The sequence below is a fragment of the Centropristis striata genome, chromosome 6 (assembly GCF_030273125.1).
Source record: "Centropristis striata isolate RG_2023a ecotype Rhode Island chromosome 6, C.striata_1.0, whole genome shotgun sequence".
Classification (NCBI taxonomy): Eukaryota; Metazoa; Chordata; class Actinopteri; order Perciformes; family Serranidae; genus Centropristis; species Centropristis striata.
Genome location: NC_081522.1, coordinates 40,954,515 through 40,970,281, shown reverse-complemented (window position 1 = coordinate 40,970,281; position 15,767 = coordinate 40,954,515). Strand labels below are relative to the sequence as shown.

The 15,767-nt window shown below is 32.8% G+C and overlaps 1 protein-coding gene across 1 annotated transcript in view; it reads right to left on the bottom strand.

The window, feature by feature from the left end:
• Nucleotides 1-1,607: 1,607 nt before the first annotated feature.
• The window catches only part of cat (catalase), a 32,997-nt gene continuing 18,837 nt past the window's right edge, over nt 1,608-15,767 (bottom strand). The window contains exons 5-13 of the mRNA XM_059334579.1: nt 13,101-13,205; nt 11,489-11,614; nt 9,778-9,969; nt 8,194-8,346; nt 7,259-7,397; nt 5,720-5,850; nt 4,328-4,435; nt 3,588-3,671; nt 1,608-3,477 (exon numbers count right to left, since the gene is read on the bottom strand). Of these exons, the coding sequence (XP_059190562.1) occupies nt 3,412-3,477; nt 3,588-3,671; nt 4,328-4,435; nt 5,720-5,850; nt 7,259-7,397; nt 8,194-8,346; nt 9,778-9,969; nt 11,489-11,614; nt 13,101-13,205 (1,104 nt within the window). The 3' untranslated portion in view covers nt 1,608-3,411. The remainder of the gene's footprint in view (nt 3,478-3,587; nt 3,672-4,327; nt 4,436-5,719; nt 5,851-7,258; nt 7,398-8,193; nt 8,347-9,777; nt 9,970-11,488; nt 11,615-13,100; nt 13,206-15,767) is intronic.

The following is a 15,767-nucleotide window of genomic DNA, read 5'->3' as shown; positions in this document are numbered from 1 at the left end:
GCACCAAAGAGACTGAGAAAAACTGTAACATTTCACCATTTTTGACAAAAAACAGCATGCTAAAGTATGACTTTTTTTGGAGGGTCATTTTTGGAAATCCCATAATATGGTGTTTTCTGTCATTTTGGTTTTGGTCCAAATTTTGGACATGTCAAAATATGATGGTTTTCTGTTATTTATGAACACATTTTTTGAAATCCCATAATTGGTGTTTTTCTGTCATTAATTAACAAACTATCTTCTAATATGTATCAACAGACTATAATAAAGTTATTTGTAGAATTTTTATGCATTTTAAAATTTCACCATTTTTGACGAAAAAACAACATGCTATAGTATGACTTTTTAGTTTTGGTGCGATTTTTGGACATTTCATAATATGGTGTTTGCTGTTATTTATGGACAAACTATGTTCTAATATGTATCAACAGACTATAACAAAGTCATTTTTGGCATTTTTATGCATTTTAAAATTTCAGCATTTTTGACAAAAAACATACTATAGTATGACTTTTTTTTTTAAATGGGTCATTTTTGGAAATCCCATAATATGGTGTTTTCTGTCATTAATGGACAAAATATGTTCTAATATGTATCAACAGACTTTAATGAAGTAATTTTTAGGCATTTTAAAATTTCAGCATTTTTTTGACAAAAATCAACATGCTATAGTATGACTTTTTGGTTTTGGTCCAATTTTTGGACATTCCATAATATGGTGTTTTTCTGTCATTTATGGAGAAATTATGTTCCAACATGTATCAACAAACTATATTAAAGTCATTTTTATTATTTTAGGCATTTTAAAATTTCAACATTTTTGACAAAAAAAACGACATGCTATAGTAAGACTTTTTAGTTTTGGTCCAATTTTTGGACATCCCATAATATGGTGTTTTTCTGTCATTTATGGAGAAATTATGTTCCAACATGTATCAACAAACTAAATTAAAGTCATTTTTATAATTTTTATGCATTTTAAAATGTCACCATTTTTGTTATGACTTTTTTTTTTTTTTAAATGGGTCATTTTTGGAAATCCCATAATATGGTGTTTTTCTGTCATTTATGGACAAACTATGTTCTAATGTGCATCAACAGACTATAATGAAGTAATTTTTGGCATTTTTATGCATTTTAAAATATCTGCATTTTTGACAAAAAACAACATGCTATAGTATGACTTTTTAGTTTTGGTCAATTTTTTGCAAATCCCATAATTGGTGTTTTTCTGTCATTAATTAACAAACTATGTTCTAATATGTATCAACAGACTATAATGAAGTTATTTGTAGAATTTTTATGCATTTTAAAATTTCACCATTTATGACTTTTTTTGGAGGGTCATTTTTGGACATTCCATAATATGGTGTATTTTTGCTATTTTTGGTCAAACTATACTACTTTACGTATCAACAGTCTAAAATCTACCCATTTGAAACATTTTTAGGCATTTTAAATTTTGACAAAAATCAACACGTATGTGACGTTTTTGACATTTTTAGATGACACACTATGTTTCTGTTGTTTTTTGATTACAAACTTTAAGATAAAGTTTGTATTTTTTATGCATCAAACACAGTGGAAACAAGAAACAGAGACCAATAAAAGCTGCTGAAAGACTTTTATTTGATTACAAATCAATTAATAGCGGCTCTAAATATACATGTCAACTCAAACACTAATAGAAGACAATCTGTTACATTCTGATTATAAAACAAACAAACAAACAAACAAAGGCAGGTTAGATGAATGATTCATGTTGGACGTTAGATTGATTGTTTTCATCCTGTCGGGACCTTTGTGGACCAAACATGATGTCATTAATATTAAAATACCAGAAAACCATTTCACCTCTATTAATCAGTGTTCATTAACTCTAATGTTGTAATTCATTCTTCCAGTTGAAGGTTTAATCTGGTGTTTAAGGAAACATAAAGGCACTGTTCTGTTATTTCAGCTCTAGTGGAAATAATTCATCTTTAAACTTCATCAGTTGGAACAAGAAACAAGATATAAAGAAGCAAACAACTGATAGTAAGATTAAAAACAAAAACAAACATTGTTTGTCACAATATTCGGGTCAAAAACTGCAAACAAATCAAGGTGTTTTTCCATCTGAAGAGAAGATTCATGCTGTGAATGTCAGGATTACATATATATATATATTTATATTTTGTTTTTGAAGACCTTTTGAATACTTTGATCATAAGATAGTAGAACACAAAACCTGAGGAATTATTAGAAACAATCATAACATGTCAGAGATTCAACAGCAGTTTAGGTTCATTGATTTAATACGATCTAAATCTTTAATAATAAAACTCTCGAGAGTGATTTAAAGATGAATTAACCTCAAACTGCTGACAAGACAAAGTTACTATTTCAGTCTCATTGATGAAAAGTCAAAGCTCGTCACCACGGCAACGTGTTGGGCTGTTGTCGTTGGAAACAAAGGAAGCCAGATTCTAACAACAAAAAAATTTGAATTTCCTCAGATTTAAGTCAGAAATTCATGAACTGACATGAAATTAAACTCTGAGATAATGAAGTCATAGATTTTGCACACAAACAAATGTAGAAATTGTCAAAGAATGGAGTTTTTTTCCTTGTAAATGTATCTTTTTTTTGTTGATTTGCTACTTTAATCCAAGCAAATTTTATATCAACGGATTATAATTGATCCATTTTCAAGCATTTTAAAATTTGACCATTTTTGACAAAAAACAACATGCTACAGTTTGACTTTTTTTAGAGGCTAATTTTCTCTATAATCTGCCCATTTTAAGTATTTTTAGGCCTTTTTTAAAATTTGAATAATTTTGACAAAAATCAACATGCTATTATATTAATTTTATTTTGGAGGGTCATCTTTGGATATCTCATAATATGGTGTTTTTCTGTCATTATTATCCAGTAATAGTCTATAATCTGCCCATTTTAAGCATTTTTAGGCATTTTAAAATGTTACCATTTTTGACAAATAACGACATGCCTTTAAATTGACTTTTTAGTTTTTGTCCAATTTTTGGAAATCCCATAATATGGTGTTTTTCCTCAATTTTTTTTTGAAAAACTACTACCATACGTATCAACAGACTATAATTGACCCATTTTAAGCATTTTTAGCCATTTAAAAAATTTGAAATTTTTTGACAAAAATCAACATGTATGAAGTATAAAGTTTTGTGGTAAAACTGCCCACTTTAATATTTTAATATCATAGTTTTTGTGGTATTTTTGTCATGAATTTCTGACTCTGAGCTTGTAAATTCCAGCTCTTCTTCTCTTCTTTGTTCCCTCCGACGGTCCCAACACGCTGCCGTGTGACTGATCGTAGCGATTAGAGATCAATAAGTGCGTTGGCATGGAGACGGGGGGGGGGGCGCCCCCCGCTGGACGCTGCAGGATTCACATCTTGGAGGACGCGGCGACGGCCGAGACGCCCGGACGGCTGTAAACACGCACAGACGAGTTCTGAGGACGAGACGGAGATACAGAATGAGATTATTTTAATATTCAGTATTAATCTACAGTATGAAGAGAGAAACAGATGATTGATGATGTTTGTTTGTTTGTTTGTTTACCTGCTGAGCCTCGGCGTTGTATTTGTTGAGGAGAGTCTGAACACGGTTAGCATAATCTGGATGGACCGCCTTCAGGTTCTCCACCTGAGATTATGGGATAAAAATCATAATTATTAGATAAAAAGTCAAAATTATGAGATAAAAAGTCAAAATTATTATATAAAAAGTCAAAATTATGAGATAAAAAGTTATAATTATGGGATAAAAAGTCAAAGTTATGAGATAAAAAAAACATGAGATAAAAAGTCCACCAGTTATAAAAATAAAAACTTTCTTTGCCCATATTAAGTCGAAATTATTAGATAAAAAGTTAAAATTATGAGAAAAAGAAATGACAGAAAATCGAAATGATAAGATGAAGTCATAAATGACATTAAAAAAATTATAATGAGATAAAAAGTCTGCCAGTTATAAAAATAAAAACTTTGGCCATATTAAGTCAAAATTATGAGATAAAAAGTCGAAATTATTAGATTTTTATCTCATTATTTCGACTTCATTTGGGCAACAACAAAAAAAAAGACAAGTTTTCATATTTATTTTTTTTAACCGGCTTCCATAGAAACTGCCTGTTGATAGAATGTGAACATAAATAAATTCATGTTATTGACCTGAGAGCAGCTTTACTCACATATTAGCTTTAAAAAAGGAGCAGAAAATAAACCTGATTTTAATATGTGTGACACCGTTAAAGGACTGTGGCTCTGTAAAGTAAAAACCTCTGAGGTCCCTGAACTCACCATGCGTTTCTGGATGAAGAGCTGTGCTGCCTTCAGGGCCCCGGCCATGTTCTCACAGAGCCGCTGGCGCTCGCCTTCGTTCAGGACCTGAGAGTAGAACGCTCGCACCTGGCGGGAAAACACAAGACAAATACAAATACAAATAAAACAGGTCTGTAAGAGAAGTTCACACTGAAAGAAAGCATCGTTTAAACCAAAACAAGTGTGACCCGACTAGAGACGGGCTGTTGGAGGAAACCTCTGGAAATATCAGCCTCCAGAAACTGAATCTGAATCATTTATATTTGAATTTGAATTGCTGAACTTAAATAATTGCATTAAAAAACTGAATTTGAATCACATCATTTGAATTTGTATGGTTCAGTTTGAATCATTGCATTGAAAAACTGAATCTGAATTGTAATTTGAAATTTAATTTATTAGTTTGGAACTGAAACATTCAGTTCTCTCAATTCAATTTTAATTTTCTGCGACAAACATCCGGCTAGTTGAGGCAGAACAATGGAGCTCAGAAAACAGAGCTGCTGATTGTTCAGATGTTCGTCACAGAAAATTGAAATTGAATTGTGAGAACTGAATGTTCAGTTGGTTACATTTAGCACCAGACTTGTGCAACAAATGGTATAAATGAAACATTTCTGCAAAACTTATGAGACCTTATTTAACATGAGAATAACTCTCCACGACTCATAGAACAATCTCTCAGAATCTGAATAGTTTTAACCAAAACACAACGTTTATTACAGCTGTATGAAGCGTTTATTACAGGTGTATGAAGCGTTTATGATCTTCATGTTCTCCAGATGTTAGTTACTGTAAACCAGGGGTGTCAAACTCAAATACACAATGGGCCAAAATTTAAAACTTGAATAAAATGGCGGGCCAACATTGAACAAATAAACCTTTTAATATCTACCAAACATGTTTTGCTTTAACATTAAATATGGAACCAGCAACGCTTATAAACATACAATATATAACTAAATAGTGCAGACATGCAAATCAAATTTCATATAAAAAAACACATCAATGTCATTAATTTATTAAATAAAAAATAAATAAAAATCGTATGCCTCTTTTCTATTTGCATCCTTCTGATTTAAATATCAAAATAAACTTTTTCAACAGGTTAATAATAAATTCTGCCTTTCTTCTCACCATTTTTGGGAAGGAGTAGCTGGGAGACAGCTCTAGCTTGAGGTTGCTATGACGACTGTCACAGAGGAGCCAAAACAACAGCAGGGCATTGTGGGATTTGTAGTATTAGCGGTAAATGCGCCGTATAATACCAGCGGGTCAGCTTTTATAGTACAATAATAAGATAATAATTTGGTATTGCCTCGTTTGACTCCCCTGGTGTAGCTGAACCAGCAGCAGGTAATGTGTTGTTACCTGGGTGACGTTGTCGTCGTCGTCGGTGTTGTAGCGAGCTACGTCAGCAGAAACCTTGAACTTTGACTGGACACAGTGAGGCTGGACCTCTGCAGCACTGAAGCTGTTGGGGTAATAGTTGGGAGCGCCACCTGCAGGACAAACACCACACAGGAACATGAACAGTTACATCCTGCAGTGGAAAGTGTTTATTATAATGATTCCAATAAGGATCAATAAGTCCAGACTCAAAAAAACTATTCAGAGCACCTTAACACAACTTCTCTACACTCAATAAATAAATAATAATAATTATATAATAAACAATGTGAAAATAAATACAGTTTACAGCCAGTGATCAGTGTTTATAAACACATTCACTCTGATTCTATGTTTTTATCTATTTGTGAATGACGAGTGAACATAAACACCAGATTAGGTTCAAAATCAAGAATTTTTCTAACTTTTCTAACAATTGATTCAACATGCCTTAAAATGTACCAAAATTAATGTTAAAAATAAATGTAGGCATTAATTATTAAATGAAAAAAAAAACATTTTTATTTCTATTTGAATTTGCATCTTTATTTTAAATTCTGAGATAAAAAGTCAAAATTATGGGAAAAAAAGAAACAAAGCTCAGTTTAAGTCAGATTTGATCAATAATTAATGCCTAGATTTATTTTTGTTACATTTAAACGTCAATCCGTTTATTGATTGAATTATTTATTTAAATATTTATTTATTATTGAGTCAGTTCTCTTTATGAAGCAGCGCCCTCTGGTGGTCAACATTCAGTACTGCAGAATGTTGGTTTCAGGGAAAATGTCCTTTAATACATATTACTATATTATTATTATTATTATTATTATTACATTATAAATACAACTTGATTTTAATGTCTTTTAGATATAAAATGTTATGTATTTACTGTTTGTTTTGTCTGTATTTTATAGTGTGCTTTCAAAAAAAAACATCTTACAACTCTTAACTTTGTTAATATGTAATAATATCTAACATCATCAAAAACTATATTATATTTTACTGAATTACCACAGAAGACAATAAGTATAATAACCACCTCACTGTCACCGTTATAATAGTTTGTGTTTCCCTCTTTTTTTATTCATTCTTTGTATTTTGTTAAACTTCTTTACGTATCTGGGCTGAAATATGAGCCACCAGAAACTGAATTTGAATCATTTGCATTGAAAAACTGAATCTGAATTGTATTTTGAAATTTAATTTATTAGTTTGGAACTGAAAAATTCAGTTCTCACAATTCAAATTCAGTTCGCAAAATTAAATTTAAATTTTCTGCCTCAACTAGCCGGATGTTTGTTGCAGAAAATTAAAATTGAATTCTGCAAGTTTTTTAATGCAATTATTCAAGTTAAGCAATTCAAATTCAAATATAAATAATTCAAATTCAGTTTCTGGAGGCTCATATTTCAGCCCATAAAAACTGTATTTGTGCTGCTGCAACATTCTAATCAGACATGAATAGAAGCTGAACTTTTATATTATATATATATTATATATATTATATATGATATGTACCCTGGTTGTCAGACATGCACATGGGTCCGTCTCTCTGGTAGTTGGAGACTCGGGCGCGGTACGGACAGTTGACGGGCAGCTGGAGGTAGTTTGCCCCCAGACGGTGACGGTGAGTGTCGGGGTAGGAGAACAGACGACCCTGGAGACAACAACAACAACAATAATAATAATAATAATAATAATAATAATAATAATAATAATAATAATAATATATAAAATATACATTCATCTATCAGTCCTGCAGCTCTACGGAGTCAACAGAGGGAACAAGTCAAACAGAATAACACAGAATGACGGAAATCAGAAAAATTTCTTGATATGTATTTTTTTTTTTAAATTGTAATAAAATGTCATTTATATTTCCAGGGTTTGTACACTTTTTCAGTGGTCAAATTCAAGCACTTTTCAGGGACTTTCAAAGTCCTTTTTCAAGCTTTTCCAGGACCTTTCAGCGGTAAATGTCATGTTTTAGATGAGTACTTCCATACTAAAAGGGCTAATTTCACTTCACCATACCACCAGCAATGTTATTACACTCTTAACAACTAAAAGTAGTTTGTTAAAACACTTTGCTAAAACTAAACACGACCCAAACTAGGAGGAAAGACCCACAAATACTTCAGGAGCCCTCACATCCACTAGGAACTAGAAAAACTCCCTTCAGTTCAGTTCAGGCTTCATTTCAGATTTCAGACAGTTTACATAGTTTTTTCCATTGAACATGTGGTTATCTGTAGTCAGATTGTAAGAGAAATACAGGAAGAATTTCAAGCATTTACAAGCACTTTATCCAAAATCAAAGCACTTTTCAAACCTTGAAATTCAACATTAAAATTCAAGTATTTTCAAGGATTTCAAGCCCCGTATGAACCCTGAAGATATAAACACTTTCCAATCGTCCTGGATGTAAAAGCAGTCTCTCCAGGTGTGTTTACCTGCAGCATCTTGTCTGGACTGGGCTCGATGCCCGGCGGCATGTTGCTGGGGTCAAAGGCCATCTGCTCCACCTCACAGAAGTAGTTCACTGGGTTCCTGTTCAGAACCAGTTTACCCACTGGGATCAGAGGGAACTGCTTATGGGACCACACCTGGACAACACAAATATGCAATATAATATAATATAATATATAATACTGTTCAAACTAAAGCTATAACTCTACTGGAGTAGAAGTATAAAGTTATAGAAAATGGAAATACTCAAAGTTGTACTTCAGCACAGTAATTATATATATTTTACTATATATAAATATTGTTACTGTAGAATAAAGAGATTCTGACATAAACATTTAACACAAGTTTTAGTCACTTTCTATAACAAACAATTTCAAAGTGACGATAATGTCTGTTTTTACATTTTCTTTCAACGATAAACTCAGATTTTTAATGATTTTTTTAAAAAGAAAACACACGTGGGGGGTTCGGAGAGTTCAGAATTTGAAAGTGGTCCTAGAGTTGAACCCTGAGGAACTCCACAATATAACTGACACATGTAGAATAAAGAGATTTTGACACAAATATCAACATTCAACACAAGTTTCGGTCTCTTTTTATAACTGTTGATGCGTTGAAGGACGGTCGGAAACTTCAAACTCGACGATAATGTCTGTTTTTACAGTTTTTTTCTACGATAAACTCAGATTTTTTTAATGATTTTTTAAAGAACACATGTGGGGGGTTCAGAGAGTTCAGAATTTGAAAGTGGTCCTAGAATTGAACCCTGAGGAACTCCACAATAATGCTGACACATGTAAAATAAAGAGATTCTGACAGTCAACACAAGTTTCGGTCTCTTTTTATAACTGTTGATGCGTTCAAGGACCGTCGGAAAGTTCAAACTCAACGATAATGTCTGTTTTTACAGTTTCTTTCAACGATAAACTCTGATTTTTCATGATTTTTTAAAGAACACACGTGGGGTTCAGAGAGTTCCGAATTTGAAAGTGGTCCTAGCATTGAACCCTGAGGAACTCCACAATATAACTGACACATGTAAAATAAAGAGATTCTGACATTCAACACAAGTTTTGGTCTCCTTTTATAACTGTTGATGCGTTCAAGGACCGTCGGAAAGTTCAAACTCGACAATAATGTCTGTTTTTACAGTTTTTTTCTACGATAAACTCAGATTTTTCATGATTTAAAAAAGAAAGAAAACACACGTGGGGTTCAGAGAGTTCAGAATTTGAAAGTGGTCCTAGAATTGAACCCTGAGGAACTCCACAATAATACTGACACGTGTAAAATAAAGAGATTCTGACAGTCAACACAAGTTTCGGTCTCTTTTTATAACTGTTGATGCATTCAAGGACCGTCGTAAAGTTCAAACTCAACGATAATGCCTGTTTTTACAGTTTCTCTCTGCGATAAAGGTGTTTTTAGCGACGTTTTAAAGAAAACATGAATCAGGGACTTGATTAGAAACGGGTGATTTTGGCCAATTAAAGGCTCGTCGTTGTTGAAGATGACAATGGACGAGGCGTGACAAGACAAACAGGAAGAGGCTAAAGGTGGCGTGTTACCTTGGTGAGGTCGAAGGGGTTGAACTGGTGCCTCTCGGCCTGATCGAAGGTCATGACCTGGATGTAGAAGGTCCAGGACGGGAAGTTCCCCGTGGCGATGGCGTTGAACAGGTCCCCGATGGCGTAATCTGGGCTGGTGGAGGCGAGGCGCTCCCCGTCCGCCACCGGCATGTTCTTGATCCCCTGATCCGTCTGAGGAACAACACATCTTTATTTATAAGTTTATTTATTTGTTTATTTAAAAGGATCCCCACTAGCTGACGCCTATACGACAGCTGGTCTTCCTGGGTCCAGACAATCATTTTAACAGAGTACCACAGGCATTACATACTCAAGTCATTATAAAAATATATAAAAAGAAGAAAAGCAGTATACAGTCTTGTACCACACTGAAATAAAATGATGATATAATTAAGGTGTTGACATCAGATACATTCTTAATCTTCTTTTAAAAACACTAATTTCACCAACCAGGAAGACTGAAGACAACCTCAAAGAGTCTCAGGTAGAGAAATCAGTCCACTATTAACCCCTCGAGTCTTATAAGAATGAATATTTGAGCGGTAAATTAAATTATTATATAATATATTATCCTTGACTCTTAATAACCAGGTGAGATGTTCATGCATTTCTACAACAGGAGTTCTTGGAGAACAACCTAGAACAGGGGTCAGCAACCTTTACTAACAAAAGAGCCACTGTTGGCCAGAAAAAGTGAAAAAAATGTTGAAATGGAGCCACAAACCTTACAATGAAGATAAAACAGCCTACTAAGTCTAAATTAGCCTACCGATATTACTAATAGGGTCTAATGAGCATTTATTAATACGATTTTGTCAGAATGCAGCGAGGACCCGAGTGCAAATGAGAGGCGAGACACCAAATAAATGTCTCAGGAGTTTTAGAAATGAAAGGGAAACACAAAACATGACATGAAGTTGGCAAAATGTAGAAGTTTAGGCACCAGGCGGTAGACTTTAGTAAGCTATGATGCACATTTTAGTTGTTGAAACTTTTATTTAATGCTGTATATAAGCTACACATTTTTGCAATTGGAGAAAACAAATTGCTTTGGGCCTACACCAATCATTAAGAAACATTTAAACATAAGGAATTAATTCATTTAATTTCATATAATTTCTTTTTCCTAGAATCAGTCTTCAGTCTTGCTTTGAGCCACTTATAATCTGTTTATAAGACTGTTGGATGCAGCAGACCAACAACTGAACAGTAATCAAGACGACATCTTTTCTGCACATTCTTCACTTAATTTGCGCTAAATTGTATGTAGTATGTTGTATGTTGTTAAATGTCTTTTTCAATTAGATTGTTTTTTTAAAATCTTTATCTAAAAGGGAAATTATTGTGTGCAATTGTTTTGCTGTAACAAAGAAATTTCCCCGCTGTGGGATTAATAAAGTTGAATCTTCTTCTTTTTTTTTTTTTTTGGCCCACCACCCCCCCACTTTTGGAGGACAACTTTATTTTTATTTACATAACAAGAAAAGGTCAAACAACTTGAACAGAAAATAAGGTAAATATTTTTAAAAATAAAAATAAAGAGTAGATATTTACGACACCAGTTGTTGTTTACGTTGATTTCTGACAGTTAGTAGGTATGAGGAGGGTTATTGTGTGGCCATCTATTTGTACATTCATTTTAGGATTTTGTAGTTATTTATTTTAATGTGACAAGCTGTGGGAAACTGACCTTGTAGTGGAACTTGCAGTAGACGGGCTCTCCGGCGGCGTTGACCATCTTGAAGGTGTGCGAGCCGTAGCCGTTCATGTGGCGGAAGCCGTCGGGCAAACCTCGATCAGAGAACACGAAGGAAACCTGACAGAGACACGAGACACTGAAACCAGCAGCCAATAAGAGAAGAGAACTTTAATTTATGGCCCTTTCAGGACCTTAAGCCTGAAAACGTCCACTTCAATCTCCACTTTGCACCAAAAAATACAAAAATGTAGTTATTTTCCATATAATAAATCATCTTTGGCTGGGGCATTGTTTTTTATCACAGCCTTGGATATGTCAAAGATTAAGAACAACATTGATTTTGATGCATTTTTAGTTTTTGTGTGTAGTGTCAGTTCTAAAAATGTAAAAACCCCTTTATGGCCACTAGATGGCAGACATGTCCACTTCTTAAAAAAAACACTATAAAAATATTACTGATAAAAACATTTTTTCAACTTTTTTGGGGTTAAATCTTTCAGTCAACTTCAGTCCTAATAAAAACGATCAAATATTATATTATTTTCAGGATTTTAACCCTTTAAATGCCAGTTTGATTACATAATGTCACTGTTTTTCAAAGAAAAAAATGAAAAAAAATGTAGTTATTTTCCATATAATAAATAATTTTTGGCTGGGGCATTCGTTTTTATGACAGCCTTGGATATGTCAAAGATTGAGAACAATTCATTTTGATGCATTTTTAGTTTTTTTTTATGTAATGTCAGATTTAAAATGCACTACCCTTTCAGGACCTTAACGCTGAAAATGTCCATTTAAAAAATGCCATAAAAACTTTACAGATTAATATTTTTCCTATTTTTTTCTGCATAAACCTCTTAAACAACTTCCACCCTGCTCAAAACTACCAAATGTTTAAAAAACTACCAATGTTTAAAAGTTTTTGGCATTTAACCCCTTTTTTTTTTAACCCTTTCAGGACCTTAAGGCTGAAAATGTCCACTTTCAAAAAAACGCAATAAAAACTTAAGATGAATATTTTGTTCTACACAAAAACTAAAAATGCTTCAAAATCTATTTTGTTGCCAATCTTTCACATATCCAAGGCTGTAATAAAAATAAATGCTCAAGCCAAAAAGTATATTATATGGAAAATAAGTACATTTATGTATTTCTTTTATTAAAAACATCAGTGATGTGGTGCAATCAAACTGGCATTTAAAGGGTTAAACATCCTCAAAATCTTTGAATGTTTTGTAGTTTTGTTTAAGAGGTTTATGCAGAAAAAAAGTAGAAAAAGTATTAATCTAAGGTTTTTATAGCATTTTTTTGGAAGTGGACATATCAGCTTTAAGGTCCTGAAAGGGTAGTAAATGTACACAGTGTATTATTATAGACACATTAGAAAAAATTTAATTTTAAATTATATCAAGAAAGAAAACCTTCAAAAATCATGCCGTTTGCAGCATCACAGCCACAATTATTGCCAAAACAAAAGTGAAAAATGACAAAAAAAATATCTGTAACAGTCCCCAAAGGGGTAAATAATGTTATATTATTATTATTATTATATAATGTTATATATGTAATATGTTTGTATATGATGTGATAGAGCAGCAGCTACCTGGTGCAGAGTCTCCGGCCTCAGGCTCATGAAGTCCCAGAACATGTCGGGGTCCTTCATGTGGGTCTGGGGGTTTCTCTTCTGGGTGTGGATGAACGACGGGAACTGAAAAATAACAACCTTTAGATTTACTGTTTGATCTGGTTTTAGACCTTTAGATTTACTGTTTGATCTGGTTTTAGACCTTTAGATTTACTGTTTGATCTGGTTTTAGACCTTTAGATTTACTGTTTGATCTGGTTTCAGACCTTTAGATTTACTGTTTGATCTGGTTTCAGACCTTTAGATTTACTGTTTGATCTGGTTTCAGACCTTTAGATTTACTGTTTGATCTGGTTTTAGACCTTTAGATTTACTGTTTGATCTGGTTTTAGACCTTTAGATTTACTGTTTGATCTGGTTTTAGACCTTTAGATTTACTGTTTGATCTGGTTTTAGACCTTTAGATTTACTGTTTGATCTGGTTTTAGACCTTTAGATTTACTGTTTGATCTGGTTTTAGACCTTTAGATTTACTGTTTCATCTGGTTTTAGACTGTTTGATCTGGTTTTAGACCTTTAGATTTACTGTTTGATCTGGTTTTAGACTGTTTGATCTGGTATTAGACCTTTAGATTTACTGTTTGATCTGGTTTTAGACCTTTAGATTTACTGTTTGATCTGGTTTCAGACCTTTAGATTTACTGTTTGATCTGGTTTCAGACCTTTAGATTTACTGTTTGATCTGGTTTCAGACCTTTAGATTTACTGTTTGATCTGGTTTTAGACCTTTAGATTTACTGTTTGATCTAGTTTTAGACCTTTAGATTTACTGTTTGATCTGGTTTTAGACCTTTAGATTTACTGTTTGATCTGGTTTTAGACCTTTAGATTTACTGTTTGATCTGGTTTTAGACCTTTAGATTTACTGTTTGATCTGGTTTTAGACCTTTAGATTTACTGTTTGATCTGGTTTTAGACTGTTTGATCTGGTTTTAGACCTTTAGATTTACTGTTTGATCTGGTTTTAGACTGTTTGATCTGGTTTTAGACCTTTAGATTTACTGTTTGATCTGGTTTTAGACCTTTAGATTTACTGTTTGATCTGGTTTTAGACCTTTAGATTTACTGTTTGATCTGGTTTTAGACCTTTAGATTTACTGTTTGATCTGGTTTTAGACCTTTAGATTTACAGTTTGATCTGGTTTTAGACCTTTAGATTTACTGTTTGATCTGGTTTTAGACCTTTAGATTTACTGTTTGATCTGGTTTTAGACCTTTAGATTTACTGTTTGATCTGGTTTTAGACCTTTAGATTCACTGTTTGATCTGGTTTTAGACCTTTAGATTTTACTGTTTGATCTGGTTTTAGACCTTTAGATTTACTGTTTGATCTGGTTTTAGACCTTTAGATTTACTGTTTGATCTGGTTTTAGACCTTTAGATTTACTGTTTGATCTGGTTTTAGACCTTTAGATTTACTGTTTGATCTGGTTTTAGACCTTTAGATTTACTGTTTGATCTGGTTTTAGACTGTTTGATCTGGTTTTAGACCTTTAGATTTACTGTTTGATCTGGTTTTAGACTGTTTGATCTGGTTTTAGACCTTTAGATTTACTGTTTGATCTGGTTTTAGACCTTTAGATTTACTGTTTGATCTGGTTTTAGACCTTTAGATTTACTGTTTCATCTGGTTTTAGACCTTTAGATTTACTGTTTGATCTGGTTTTAGACCTTTAGATTTACTGTTTGATCTGGTTTTAGACCTTTAGATTTACTGTTTGATCTGGTTTCAGACCTTTAGATTTACTGTTTGATCTGGTTTCAGACCTTTAGATTTACTGTTTGATCTGGTTTTAGACCTTTAGATTTACTGTTTGATCTGGTTTTAGACCTTTAGATTTACTGTTTGATCTGGTTTTAGACCTTTAGATTTACTGTTTGATCTGGTTTTAGACCTTTAGATTTACTGTTTGATCTGGTTTTAGACCTTTAGATTTACTGTTTGATCTGGTTTTAGACTGTTTGATCTGGTTTTAGACCTTTAGATTTACTGTTTGATCTGGTTTTAGACTGTTTGATCTGGTTTTAGACCTTTAGATTTACTGTTTGATCTGGTTTTAGACCTTTAGATTTACTGTTTGATCTGGTTTTAGACCTTTAGATTTACTGTTTGATCTGGTTTTAGACCTTTAGATTTACTGTTTCATCTGGTTTTAGACCTTTAGATTTACTGTTTCATCTGGTTTTAGACCTTTAGATTTACTGTTTCATCTGGTTTTAGACCTTTAGATTTACTGTTTCATCTGGTTTTAGACCTTTAGATTTACTGTTTGATCTGGTTTTAGACCTTTAGATTTACTGTTTGATCTGGTTTTAGACTGTTTGATCTGGTTTTAGACCTTTAGATTTACTGTTTGATCTGGTTTTAGACTGTTTGATCTGGTTTTAGACCTTTAGATTTACTGTTTGATCTGGTTTTAGACCTTTAGATTTACTGTTTGATCTGGTTTTAGACCTTTAGATTTACTGTTTGATCTGGTTTTAGACCTTTAGATTTACTGTTTGATCTGGTTTTAGACCTTTAGATTTACTGTTTGATCTGGTTTTAGACCTTTAGATTTACTGTTTGATCTGGTTTCAGACCTTTAGATTTACTGTTTGATCTGGTTTCAGACCTTTAGATTT